Source organism: Microcaecilia unicolor, chromosome 1 (genome assembly GCF_901765095.1).
Source record: "Microcaecilia unicolor chromosome 1, aMicUni1.1, whole genome shotgun sequence".
Lineage (NCBI taxonomy): Eukaryota > Metazoa > Chordata > Amphibia > Gymnophiona > Siphonopidae > Microcaecilia > Microcaecilia unicolor.
This window is the reverse complement of record NC_044031.1, coordinates 230,401,156-230,415,874: the sequence shown is the minus strand read 5'-3', so window position 1 is coordinate 230,415,874 and position 14,719 is coordinate 230,401,156. Positions and strand designations below refer to the sequence as shown.

At 46.8% G+C, this 14,719-nt stretch overlaps 1 protein-coding gene across 1 annotated transcript in view; it reads left to right on the top strand.

Annotated features, from left to right (window-relative positions):
- The first annotated feature begins 1,178 nt into the window (after positions 1-1,178).
- TMEM245 (transmembrane protein 245) overlaps positions 1,179-14,719 on the top strand; it is a 342,105-nt gene continuing 328,564 nt past the window's right edge. The window contains 1 exon segment of the mRNA XM_030204645.1: positions 1,179-3,651. Within this exon segment, the coding sequence (XP_030060505.1) occupies positions 3,067-3,651 (585 nt within the window). The 5' untranslated portion in view covers positions 1,179-3,066.

Below are 14,719 nucleotides of genomic sequence, written 5' to 3'. Positions count from 1 at the left end.
TCTTAATAAAGAGGTCAACAAGGCATGGATTACTACTCTCATAATCTAACGGGGGATATTCTTTTCTTTCAAAGGACAGTCTTCTTGTTTTGGGACAGCTCCAGACTACATGGCTGGAAAGATCCAATAGAAAGTGAGCCCAGGGCTGAAATTTGGGAAGGGGCGCCCAACGCAGCAGCAGGCTGTCATCACCTTCAGCTTCTGACAGGCTTTCCAGCCTGGGGATCCAGACTATTGTCGTTTGTATCCCCCCTAATATTGGTCCTGTTAAGAGTGTTAGGAAAGCAGGACCTCTGAGTAATAGCCCCTCTACAGCACCATCTTAAGAAAGCTCCAACATCAGGGCCTGCAACACCATCAAGCAAGCCTAGATGGCTGCCATAGCAGCAAAAAGAAGCTGTTGTCTAATCAAAACACCAGATCATAAAAGCTGCACTAATTTACAAGAACCCTAAGGACATACTTTAATTTGCTGCAGGCCAGGAGCCTGAAAGTTAAGGGATGGGGGTGGGGTGGAGAGAAGTACTTCGCTTAGCCCGTCTACTGTCCCTGCAATGGCTCTTTCCAGAGATGTCATGTCTGCGGGAAAACCACAGAATTGGGCGCGTTCTCATGGGAAAATTTCAGAAGTCGCAGATAGTGACTTTTTTGTGTGTTTTTCACCATCGGGGCCTACAGGTTGGTGAGTTTTCCACCTCACTATCCTATTGGTCAAATTTAACCAATAGGAGGGTAAAGGAGGCAGAATCCAGTCCACTTTAAATGCTTGGCTCCTCCTTGTGCCAAACGGCTCATGCAGCTGTGATTTGGAGCTCTGCTGGTGGTGGTAGGTTTCTCCAACTTTTTAGTGCAGCAGCACCTTCCAGGGATCCCAAGGTGTGACTTAGCAAGATGGTCCGAGGTCATGTGATGGAGTTAAACCTAAATGCGAGTGCTTTTCCAGGGTGAGGATCATGCTGGGAGCCGAATAAGAGGGGAAGAATCAGAGGGGGGAGGGAAGGTGGCTGTTTGGCTTCTACAGTCTATTCTTCCTAGTGAAAGTGAAAGCCTCTCTGCAGTGCCTCAGGGAATGCCAGTGGACTCCTGCAACAAGCACTCTTCTCTATATGAAGCACCAAGTGTATGTAGGAGAAAAAAAAAAAGCAAAGGCCACTCACAAGGGTACAGGGAAGCAGGGAGCAGCACTGCACACATGGCATTTTTCCTTCTCCCCTTTGACTTTGGATGCCGCAAATCAGAGCAGGGTCCAACCCCAATCCTGCAATAATGGGTGATTTATCACTGTTCAGCTCTCCCCTCCCTCATCTTTTCAGTCTGCAGGCAAGGGTAGCTGCTGTTGTGTTCCTGCTCCTCCCAGGGCAGGACTGGCAACATCCTTTTGTTGCTGCTGTGCATGTTCCCGTTTAACCAGGCCTGCTGGCTCTCTATCCCTGTCCGGCCGCTTTAGCGGATCGTGACAGGGGAGGAGGAAAGGCAAGAGCAACACTGGCAACTCAAGTAGTGAGTGTGGCAATAGCTTAGAAACAAGCAGCTAGTATCTCCCAGTCCCCAGGAGATGCAAACTGCTTGTTTCTAAGCTATTTTTACCCTCACTACTTGAGTTGCCAGTGTTGCTTTTGCCCTTCCTTTCTCCTCCATCTTCTCTGGGGGCCCTGGTCTGGACCAGCTCGGCTTTTGCGGCATTACTGGGAGGGGCTCTCATGTTGCTACAAACACCTTCACAGCAGCTATATCAAAACTCCACTTCTTGCATGGTTCTTTACTTTGCAGGATATATTCTGGAAAGTTTCCATTAAAAGAGCCTTTTCTGCTTACTTGGCAGGATAATGTGCTGCTGTCTTGTTTTTTAGTTGTTAATGGTGAAGATTTCTAGTAGCTGCCTTGATCCTAGCATATCTGTAAGTTTCTGCTATCTTTACAAGCACCAGCAGAAGAGATAAAAGAGAACATATAGACTCTCTTGTATGGTTTCAAAGCTTATGGTACAGCTTTCTGTTGTTTCTTCTTGCTGCCTATTTTAAAAGGTATCGCAACCTCTAAACCATTTGTTTCATAATAGTTGCATTGGCACTAGACCCAGTGTTTTCATGGTCCTGGCTATAATTGCTATTTACTCTAATTACTCATGATTATCTTAGGAAATTCCCAATTTCTTTTTGTTTTTGGAGAGTAATAAAGCAAAGTTTTTAAGGTGATTTGTTAATTTAGTTTATTCAAATAAGAGGCATTATTTCTCCCCTTTTATGTGTGTTTTGTAAAGAGCTATTTAAATCTCAGTCTTTCCTTGTAGACAAGCAGGATTGAGTTAGGGACCCCTAGTCAAACTGTGCCAGTTTCTGTTCAGTTTGGGACACAATGTCTCTGGTAAACATAACATCTTTCTGCAAATGTTAATGTATAATTACTATTTATTTGCAAATTGTTAACACACATGCAGAATGAAAGAAAAAAAAATATTATATCTTATCAGTGAATTACAGGTGCAGGATACCCTTCCAGTTATTCACTTTTGCAATACTTCCTTGGAAGAAATAGCAATACCCAAAATTTTTCCTGTAGCCAGTTTAAGGTCTTTCCATTCTTGTTTAGGGAAGTTGCCACTCGGCTCACAAATACTCTCAGGTCCCTGGTGTAGGTTTAGCCAGGTCATAACCCTGTACAGTAGCATCTTGAATATGGAAGAACCCCCTCTCCTACTCACAAAGCGTCCTCTCACGCTCCACAACACTAGAGATAAATGCCGGTACCTTAATCCCAATCGTTAGAAGCACTACACTGTCAAATTTCATCCCCGTTTTTAAAGTTAAGAATCAAGTAAAGAAAAGTAATGTGAGATATGCTGCTTAAAAGTATTTTCCTTCCAGAAATCTTTTGCGAACACACCAGCATTATAAAGAACTAAGCGAATAGCTGTGGGGGGGGGGGAGGAACCCGGTCCACGACTACATTTCCCAGGATTCCAGTCACCGCCCCTTCCTCTCTCCTGGCGGAGTGACAGCAGGGGCCGGGCCTGGCGGATGCTCTGACTCTGAGTATCAGTCGGGACCAAAAGTACATGCTTCAGCCATGAAGGAAAGCAGCGATGGTGATACAGGCACCAGTTCTGGTAAACCCCGTCCCACCTCCCCCGAGATGCCACCACCGCCACAGCGGCTCCATCTGCCACCGGCGACTGCGACGACCACCCAAAGTCCGGCGTTACGCTTTGACAAGAACATCAAGCAGGCCTTCTACAACACCGGCGCGCTCATCTTCGTGGCTATCTGCTGCGGCGCTGCCGTGCTTGTTTTCTTCATTTTGGAGGCTTTCCTGCGGCCATTGCTCTGGGCCGTGCTCTGCGGCACCTTCCTACACCCTTTCAAGACTTCGCTGACCAGGCTGGGGCGGCGCTGGCTGGCCGGACTGCGCAGCTCGCACACGCCTATCGTCCTCGGCGCCCTGCTGCTGCCCGTCAGTTGCGCCAACCAAAGCGTGGAGATGTTGGGTGCCCTGCTCCTTCTGCGGCGTGTGCGGCCACTCTTACCCTTGCTGGCAGTGGCACCTCTACTCTACGCCTTCTACTGCCTGGGCGCCGCCCTCGGGCTGCGAGTGCTCCTCGGCCACGCCTGCGCCCTCATCTACGCCGCGCTCGATTACTTCAGCTCGCTCTGGGTAAGTCTCTTTTCTGTCGCGCGCGCGTCCTTCTTCCCGCCCAGCGGCCGGTCATTTACAGTTGCTGCCTGCTGTAAGCAGCAATCTACTGAAGCGCGCGCGCGCCCGCCCCTTGCGACCGTTAATTGCTGGCTGCCAAACTGCCACTGAGGCATATTTTCAAAGCACTTAGCCTTCCAAAGTTCCATAGAAACCTATGGAACTTTGGAAGGCTAAGTGCTTTGAAAATATGCCTCACTGTCTTCTTAGAGCGAGGGACGGCCGGGTTAGGTTTAAGGGGAGATGGAAGTGGTAGACTGGTTTCAGAAGTGTGTGAGAGCTGGTTTTTGTGCTGTATGAGGAGTAATTATTTAAAATAGAATTGTTGAGGTGTATATGCATGTAGAAGTTTGTGTGCTGATAAGGATTTCAGAGTTGCATATTGGGTGATGTTATCATCTTCACACGTATTTTTTTTTATCAAACACAATGAGTATTTGAAACTGGAAAGACCAACAGTATTTCCTATATCCTTTCATGTTGTTTTTACGTTGCAGTAACAATAGAACATAGGGTGTTCTGTTGCATAGCCGCGTGCACTATAAAATAACTTAAAATATAAAATCCCATAAATGAGATGTGGAACAAAACATTAAATTTTTAAATTGTAGATATCTATAAAATACACAGGTGCATATGCATATTTGTACTTCTGAAGAGTAGCCGCATGGCCAGAGTAAAGGGCTGAGAGCAAGGAAGTGAATACTCAAAGCCCAGCACTAAAGTGCATAGTTTTTCTTTAAAAAACAAACAAACACCCTGGCCTTTTACACACTGCGATAAAAAGGGGCCTCAGTGGGTGGCAAAAACACACGCTGACATTAGTGCAGGCCCCCTTTTACCACAGCTTAGTAAAAGGGCCCCATAGTGCTCTGAAGAAATTCTATGCAAATATATGTGTGCTTCATTTGCACTAGTAAACCAAAAGTAGGGAAGGAACATGCCTGGCTCATTCGCACAAAGGGTTAATAAGTGTGGCTGTTGAGCGCATATGCACACACAAAAAAATAGCGCATCAGTGCTGTTTTGCTATTGCGTCTGTAAATATAAGCCTTTTAAAAATATGCAGTTAAATTTTTGAAAGGCTTATATTTATGCACAGGACAACAAACGGTGATGTATGCTTTTACTTTCAGTTTTGCTCTGACTCACATATTTGTTTTTTACTACAGCACTTAAAACTTGCATGGACTTCCTCTTGCAAAAGAGGACAAAACCCACAGTTTAATGATAAGTAGTAGTAGTTTAATGTGCAAAATTGTCAAGAAATCTTCTGAAAACCTTCAGCGCCATCCCTGAGCTGATGTTTTCAGTGTTAAGGCCAGCATTTGCTTCTACACACTGCAGTGCTTCTGTTTGAGCATTGGGAAGGAATACTAACTGACCTAATTTGCATCCATTTAAATATATTTCAATACAATTTGTGGTCATCTTTGGCACGCATGTTAGTACCCACACTAGAGCCCTCTGAACATCCTGCGCACATCAATGTGCATGCTAGTCTGGTGTTAGTTGCTTTTAATGCTAGCGTTAGACTTTGAGAATTGGCCCCTAGGGAAGCTAGGGAGAAGTTTAGGATCGCTATTTAATCTATTTTGTGCTCCCCAAGAAGGGTGACTCCTATTGACCCCTTTCTGATCCAAAATGGGTAAACTGTATGGATTATAGTCGGTGACAGTTCGGTCAGGCCAGGTGAGTTATACCTCTGCCAGGTTTATTGGCATTTATATTTCATTTAACCTGCAAGTTCTAGGTGGAGTACAGAGTCGTAGTTGGCGCAGCCGTTGCATTTCGAACAAGAATGGGTGATTTAAGGAACGGGAGTGGACATAACAAAGAACAGATAATGAACATTATAGGGAATAAAGAACATTGCATATACAGTTGGAACAGTGTGTGCTCTGAATCCAGAGTATTTTTGAGTCAAAGAATATAACATTAAATAGAGTTCCTAACAGAACTGAACTTTGATAGTAACATAGGAATTGTAGGTATGTTTGCTGGACTATCTGACAGATCATCCATCTGTTTAAGTATCATTCAAAGTGTCTGATTTTTGCTGTCTCTAGCAGTCCCAATCCTTGAGAGATCCCCTATCTTGCCCTTTTCTAGTTGTCCCTATGAGTATAGTCATGAGTGTCTATCGTGTCTCTTAGGTTCGGATTTTTCTATTTTCGTCCCAGGAATTCCTGGGAGGTGTGCTTTGTATCTATTTCATTGGTTGGGACATGTGGAGGGGCATAATCGAACGCGAATGCCCATCTCCATGGGCGTCTATCTCCGAGAATGGGTACGTGAAGGGGCGGGACAAACCGTATTTTCAAAAAAAAAAATGGGTGTCCATCTTTTTTTCTGATAATACGGTTTGTGCCTGGCAAATGCATCGGATTTGTGCGGATCTGAGCTGGGCGGTTTCATTTTTCAGCGATAATGGAAACCGAAGGTGCCCAGCTCAAAAACAAACAAATCCAAGGCATTGGGCCGTGGGAGGGGCCAGGATTCGTAGTGCACTGGTCCACCTGACATGCCAGGACACCAACCGGGCACCCTAGGGGGCATTTGAAACAATTAAAAAAACATTAAAATACCTCCCAAGTCCATAGCTCCCTTCCCTTGGGTGCTGAGCCCCCCAAATCCCCCTCAAAACCCACTGCCCACAACTCTACACCATTACCATAGCCCTTATGGCTGAAGGGGGGCACTTACATGTGGGTACAGTTGGTTTTGGGGGCGGTCTGGAGCGCTCCCATTTACCACCACAAGTGTAATAGGTGGGGGGGGGGGGGGGGGATGGGCCTGGGTCCGCCTGCCTGAAGTCCACTGCACCCAGTAACAACTGCTCCAGGGACCTGCATACTACTGTGATAGAGCTGGGTATGACATTTGAGGCTGGCATACAGGCTGGAAAAAAAAGTTTTTAAAGTTGTTTTTGGGTGGGAGGGGGTTAGTGACCACTGGGGGAGTCAGGAGTGGTCATCCCCGATTCCCTCCGGTGGTCATCTGGTCATTTAGGGCACTTTTTTGGGACGACTTCGTGAAAAAAAAGGGTAAAAAAAAGTGACCCAAATTCGCGCTAAAAAGCCTTTCTTTTTTCAATTATCGGCCGAGGACGCCCATCTCTCCTCGGCCTATAACCACGCCCCAGTCCCGCCTCCGACACGCCCCTTCAACTTTGGTCATTTCCGCGACAGATTGCAGTTGAAGACGCCCAAAATTGGCTTTCGATTATACCGATTTGGGCGCCCATGGGAGAAAGACGCCCATCTCCCGATTTGGGTCGAAATATGGGCGTCTTTCTTTTTCGAAAATAAGCTGGATTGTGTTCCATAGTACTTTAGAAATAGCCATATTTTCAGCAAGCGACAGAAGCACATCATTGTCATTCTAACATCAAGCAGAAGGAAATTCCAAAGTTCTGCCCTCCTTCCCGATAAGGTGGAATTAAAGAATTTTTTCAAGTGACAGTCTTGGTGTGAGGGGGTGATCAGTTTGATGTTCTTTGGTCATCTGAGTGCTCTCTTAGGTTGGTAGAGTTTTTTTTATAAATTTTTGTCTATATTCTGGGGAGAGACCATATAATGCTTTGAAGATTAGTATCATTAGTTTGAATTCACTCTGGCTTTGCAAGGAAGCCAGTGTAGTTTTATTAGGAATGGTGTGGCGTGTTCATCCCATCAACCCTCTAAGTTGGCTGCCGCATTTTCAACTATTTGAAGTTGTCTTGATGATTTGTCTGGAAGGCCTAGATAATGCTATGTTACAGTAGTCTAGGATGATATGACAAGGCCTGTACCACGATATGGAAGTGATTTGCGTTCAGCATGTATTTGATGTTGTGGCGAAGTAATTTTAGAATAAAAAAGCATTTATGTAAGACGCTTTTGATTTGTGTTGACATTAAGTGGGAATCGATCCAGACCCCTAGTAACTTTCTCTTTTTTTTTTTTTTTAAGGGCATTGTGATGTTTGCCAACTTTGGAGGCTGGTTGGGTATGGTTAGTGGTTCTTTCCCCTCCTAGAGTATGTTAGTTTTGTCTGGGTTAATTTTCAGGTCAAGGTCGCAGAACCAGGTGAACAGCGTATCAAAGACCAAACTCATCAAGGAGTATGCTGAGGAGAGATCTCGCCAAGAGAATATGAAGATGATGTCATCTGCATAAGATAATAATTAATTTTGAAAGGTTTCAATATGTCCCCTGTGCCTCTGAGATAAAAGTTGATTGGAGATAGTGGGGAACCTTGTGGTACTCCACATTTCATGTTCCAGGCATTAGATAGTGTTTGTTGCAATTTCACTTGTATCGATTTATACTGTAGGAAGTCTGTGAACCAATTTAGTACCTTCCCAGTGATTCCTCCTTCCTTTAACTTTGTCGATAAGGTGTTATGGTTCACCAGGTTGAAGGCAGTTGATGAGCCTGACATCATCCCTGCTAGGACTGTCTCTTTGCTAAAGAGAGGGCGGAATCCTGATGATTTAAGATCTAAGAGCTGGTGTTAGTCCATGTATTCTTCTTGGAGTTGACCGGATACTGTTGCTTCCATTATTTTTGCTAATGTGGGAATGTTTGCTACTGGGCGGTAGTTGTGGCTTGATTTGTCCAGCTTTTCTTCTTTTAGTAGGGGCTTCAGTATAATATTATCAAGTAAAATCAAACGCAAACACATCACCCCCGTGGAAAGCTACCTGTGGAATACCTCAAGGATCACCATTATCACCAATACTCTTCAACGTGATGATGATCCCACTGGCAAAGTCCCTATCCAGCCGAGGCCTCAACCCGTTGATCTATGTCGATATGATATGATGACCTATTGTAATCTAACTCACTCTATCTATAACTTGATGTGCAAGAACGTCATGAACTCCTGGGCAAACTCATTCCAACTGAACACTGAAAAAACACACTGCCTCATCCTCTCATTGCAACATAACAAGTACAAACCCACAACCATAAACACCCCAGAACACACCCTCCCTACTTCAGACAGCCTAAAAATACTCGGCGTCATAATCGACCGCAACCTTACCCTTGAGAACCAAGTAAACTCCGTAATAAAGAAAATGTTTTACTCAGTGTGGAAACTCAAACAAATAAAACCTTTCTTCCCAAGGGAAATATTTTGAAACCTAATACAATCAATGGTCCTAAGCCTACAGACTACTGCAACGGAATCTATGCGTAAAGAACAGCTCGCAAAAAAAAACTCCAGACTGCCCAGAACACAGCTGCCAGGTTGATATTTGGTAAAACACGCTTTGAAAGCGCCAAACCCCTCCGAGAAAAGCTACACTGGCTCCCAATCAAAGAACGGATCATCTTCAAAATCTGCACCTTGGTCCACAAAATTATCTACGGTGTAGTCCCAGGATACATGATAGACCTCATAGATCTACCAACCAGAAACAGAATTGGATCATCACTATCATACCTAAACCTACATTACCCAAATTGCAAAGGACTGAAATACAAAACAACTTATGCATCCAGCTTCTCCTATGTAAGCGCACAACTATGGAATGGACTCCCAAAAGCTGTGAAAAAAATCCATGACCATCTAAACTTCAGGAAATCACTAAAAAACACCCTCTTCAAAAAGGCTTACCTCACCGATCCAACGTAAATCCCCACACTCAGCAACACAACATAACCAATGATTGTACTGGACAATATACAATCTTCAACCCTTCAATCATCACGGTGCCTCATACACACCTACCTCACTTCGACCACAATATAACCTGTATTTGTTATCAACCAACTGGCCTGCAAATAGGTGGGAAAATGTGGGGTACAAATGTAACAAATATTTCCTAACTCTTTTGGGTAGGTGCCGTGGCGCAGCATGGCTTCTGTTAGTTTTTTAATGTTTTCTATCATAGTTGCTGGTGCAGATTTTAGGAGTTCAGCCTTGCATGGGTTGAGAATGCAGGAGCCCTTTGAGAATTTTTTGAGTGTGTGTTTAAATTTAAATAAAGTTGGTTCCCCAAAGGTGTTCCAGAAGCGGTCTGCTGGGCAGTTTATTTTTGTCATATGTATTCTTCTTTGGTTTAACTGCTTTGGAAATGGATTTCTGCAGTTTCTCTTCCTTCGCTTGGAAATGATCCGCAAATGTGTTTGGTGTCAGGCTTGCTTCTTCTGTTATAGGTGGTGGATTAGTCAAGGATTTGACTACATGGAAGAAGGTGCGAGTTGAGCTGCTGCTATCAGCTATGTTTTGGGAATAATATTTTCTTTTTTTTCAGATCGTATCTCTTTGTACTTTCTGATCTGAGTTCTCCAAGTATTTCTGTCATGGTGTATCTGTGTTTTCATCTATTGCTGTTCTAAATGTCTGTAGGATTGTTTTAAGGCAAGTAGTTCTGGAGTATACCATGAATTTATGGCTGCCCTGGGGACTTTCCTTTAATGGTGCTATGTCATCTAGGGAGAATTGGACTGCCATCGTCCAGTTTGCTAGTAACTCTTCAGGGCTGTTGCTTGAGGGTAGGAGTAGTTTCACTTCCACATTTGTCCATAGTTTTGTGCCTTCTATTTTCTCTCTAGATAGTATTGTCCCTCTTTGTGTAATCATTTTCATGGTTGGATGGAAAGGGGAGAGTAAATTCTTGCAGTTTGTGGTCTAACCAGATGAGCGATGATGAGGACCATGCTTTCTCAGTAGAGTCCAACAGCCATTTTGGGACAAAGATAGCGTTCAATAAATGGCCCAGTACACTTTTCCAAACAGTGGCCAAGTCAGGTCACAAGTACCTGACAGAAACCCAAATCGTGGCAATATTCCATGCTACATATACCAGGGCAAGCAGTTACTTCCCATGTCTGTCTCAATAGCAGACTATGGACTTTTCCTCCAGAAGCTTGGCTCAACCATTTTTCAACCCAGATACGCTAACTGCTGTTACCACATCTTCTGGCAAAGAATTCCAGAGCTTAACTATTTGTTGAGTGTAAAAATATTTCCTCCTATTTGTTTTAAAAGTATTTCCATGTACCTTCATTGAGTGAGTGTAGCTTGTTTTACCACCGCTGCTCCTGGCCTAGAGAAGCAGCAGCAGAAGCAACGGGGGGGGGGGGGGGGGGGGACAGCAGGAGGGTGATGGGGATGGTCCCACTGCCCCTGCTGCATGACAATAAAGAACTGTTGCTTAGAGGAAACATTAGGTGTAGGAGATGATAATTTATCTTGGAAAACAACTGGCTGACTCTTGAGGGTGACAGTCCTCAGCAGCATAAAGAGCAGACAGGCCCAGATTCACTAAACCTAACAAGCTAGCAACATGGGTTTTATACCAGCTCTAACCGGTTTAGCGAGCAAGGAGTAAAACGAGACATGCACAAAAGGGTTCTCCGAGCTCTTTTCCTATCATGGTAGCAGCTAACGAAAACGGAATGCAAAGCTATTATAATGAGCTAATTACTATACAAATGTGCATGCAAAGCGATACACAGCCATTTTCTGACCCAATGCACAGCAGCAACCCCTACCTTTACCATTGAAAATTAATGGGAGGTCTCGAGCTCTAGGTCCTGACAGTTGTTGCTAGTACTCCACAGCTGCAGGGTGCAGAAGACGTGAGAACAAAGCACTTTTGTCAGCAAAGGCTTCAACACATTATTGTAAGAGCCCATCAATCCATGCCTACAGCATATGAGTGAAAAGCAAGGGGAGGAGAGAGGGAGAGGGAACGAGAGAGCAGAAAGTCTTTTCCCTAAAGCCGGTTGCCCTTCCTGTAGGCTATGCGCTTGCAGTCTCAGCAGCCCCGAGCACAAAAAAAACTACACCGTCTGCTAGACCTCTCCAGCCGGGCATTGCTGCTGCTGAGCTTGCCTTGTGACGGAGGTGGGGAGGTTTTGGGATCTTCGGCCCACCCCAGGGAACAGACTGTAGGCTCAGCAGGAGAGTGTAGGCTCCCGACATCAGCAGACAGCGGCAGTTTATAAAAAAATAAAAAGCTACGCTGGCTTTCATTCACGCTTAGCGATTGGCTGTTCTGTGCATGCTCAGCTCGCCAACTGGCTTCCTGCATATCGCAATGAAATGAGGTGGGTGGCAAAAGCAACGAGCATCTCATTTGCATGCGATTCTCTTTAGCAATCCCTCTGTATTTCCAAATCGGTAATGTTTACCAATTTAGAAATACAGATGGATTCTTAACGGGGCTCTTTGTACATCTGGGCCTTGGTATCTAGGTAGGACCTCTTTGTTTGTTACACTTTTGATGCAACACCACTGTGCCATCAGGTTAGCCAGAGCACCCATTTTTGCCCTGGGGATTTTTGGTGCATGGGCTATCCTCACCATAATATCTGTCTAACCTAAGGTGAGACTTTGGGACAGCAGACTTAGAAAGGATTTTTATTCATAGATTCTATCATCAAAGCAACAAAACCCCCAGCATTGAGGAAATCAATGAGGGAGCTCCTGGAGACTATTTAATCTTTGCTTCCATATCATCATGCTGATCAATCCATAGACTGGTGGGTTGTGTCCATCTACCAGCAGGTGGAGATAGAGAGCAATCCTTTTGCCTCCCTATATGTGGTCATGTGCTGCCGGAAACTCCTCAGTATGTTCTCTATCTCAGCAGGTGGTGGTCACACACAGCAGCAGCTCTGGCTAGGCCTCCAAGCCTAATTTTTAGGTTTTGTTGAGTGCCTGGGGTTGAGGGCTCTTCTTGAGCAAGTGCAAACCTGGTGGTGCCAGGTCCCTCCTTTTCTCCCCCCTCCCGCTGGCTCCGTTTAAAAAAAAAAAAAAATTTTGGGACGTCCTTAAGGGCGTTTATTTCGACGTTTATTTAAACGTTTATTGCAGCTACTCACTGGGACACCAGGTCGTTACAGCTCGGAGCGGAAAGCAGGTAATTTTACCTTTTTGTAGCGGGCAGGGGGTTCCCCGATTGATCTCCACGTGGCTGACGGCGTCGGAGGGCGAGGGCGCAAAGGATCGCTCCCCGGACCGCGTGTGCGTGTCTAGCAGGGATGCGGGGGTTTTAAAGTCTGATTCGCCCTTGTTGGGTGTCAGTTTGGAGGCCGGTCAGGGTCCCGGTTCTTCCTCCGGTGCGGCGGTTTTTCCCGCCATAAACGCCCATCCCCCGCTGCTCGCCTCCGCCATCTTGGCCGGCCACGCTGCTCGGACGGCTTCTTCTTGGGCCGCCCTTGAGGTGGGAGACGTTAATGCCATTGCCGCCCTTTATTTGGGCGACGGCAGAAAAGCGGCTAAAGTTAAGCGCCGTTCTTCCCGCGCGGCTCATTCGCGGAGTGTCGCGCCGGACGCCATCTTGGATGCGCAGCATGTTTCTCCCCCGCTCTTGCGAGCGTCGGTTGAGGGTGCGTCTAGGGCTGTGGCCCAGGCTGCTGAAGTGCACAGTCTGGGGGGTTTCTCCCCGAGTTTATTTTGCTGCTGCATCAGGCCTTCCTTATGCAAGACGCTGCCCCTGCTCCCTTGTCCGATAAAGGGATTGAGGCCCCCGGAAGTAAACGCCCTCGGGTGGATTTCCAGGCCTTAGAGGACTCTGTCTCCTCTGATGTAGATGAGGGCAGCGTATCTGAGTTCTCCCAACGGTCCTTTGGGGATTCCTTGGAGGAGACGGATTCCCACTCGGATGGAGCGGATGACCCCTCTGCAGCGCGGATCTTTCGCTCAGAGGACTTGCTCAACCTGTTAATGCAGGCCATGAGCATTTTGAAGATTTCCTCTCCAGAGGACGTCTCTCCCTCAGCCCCTGTTGGCTCCGCCATTATGCTGGGGACGAAGTGCCCGCCTAGAACCTTCCACGTGCATGATGCCATGTGCACCTTGATTTCGGCTCAATGGGATGTCCCGGAAGCGAGCCTCAAAGTGGCTAGGGCTATGTCCCGCCTCTATCCTTTGCCTGAAAGTGAACGGGAGACCTTTCTTTGGCCTACCGTGGATTCTTTAATCACTGCGGTGACTAAGAAAACGGCGTTGCCGGTGGAAGGTGGCACGGCCCTAAAGGACGCCCAAGACAGAAGATTGGAGGCGGCCTTAAGGTCGTCCTTCGAGGCGGCTGCTTTAAGTTTGCAGGCCTCAGTTTGTGGCTCCTATGTGGCCAGGGCGTGCCTGACGATTGTGCAGCGGGCTTCCCCTCGGATCCTTCCTTGATGGCTGACTGGCCGGCCCTGGAATCGGGTCTGGCTTATTTGGCAGACTTACTGTATGATGTCTTGAGAGCCTCGGCTAAAGGTATGGCTCAGACAGTCTCTGCGCGGCGGTGGCTTTGGCTGAAGTATTGGTCTGCTGACCACGCATCTAAGTCCCACCTGGCTAAGTTGCCTTTTAAAGGCAAGCTGCTCTTTGGGGTCGAGCTGGACAAAATTGTGACCGATCTCGGCACGTCTAAGGGCAAGAGGTTACCAGAGGTCAGGGCTCGGGCTAGTGGTGCTCGCCCTGGTAACTCCAGAGGACGGTTTCAGGAAGCCCGTCGGTACCGCCCGGGCAAGTCGGGCTCCTCTGCCCCCTCTTCCTTCAAAAGGAACTTCTCCCCCAAGCAGCATTCCTTTCGCAGAGACCGCCATCCCGGAGGTGCGCCCTCCGGTCCTCCCCCAGGGTCTCGTACCCAATGACGGGGCCCTGGTACATGGCCCAGTGCAGATTGGAGGACGCCTGTCCTCGTTTCTGGGCGAGTGGACCAGGGTAACTTCAGACGCTTGGGTTCTGGAAGTCATCAGAGACGGCTACAAGTTAGAGTTCTGCCGACCCTTAAGAGACGGGTTTGTACTCTCTCCCTGCAAGTCTCCGGTCAAAGCTGTGGCAGTGCAGCAGACCTTGGACAACCTGATACGCCTGGGTGCGGTCGTTCCGGTGCCAGAAAATCAGATTGGCAAGGGACGTTACTCCATTTACTTTGTGGTACCAAAGAAAGGAGGTTCTGTCCGGCCTATCCTCGACCTCAAAGGGGTCAATCGGGCCTTGAAAGTGCGGCACTTACGCATGGAGACTCTCCGCTCTGTTATAGCGGCAGTGAAGGCAGGGGAGTTCTTGGCTTCCTTGGACATCAAGGAAG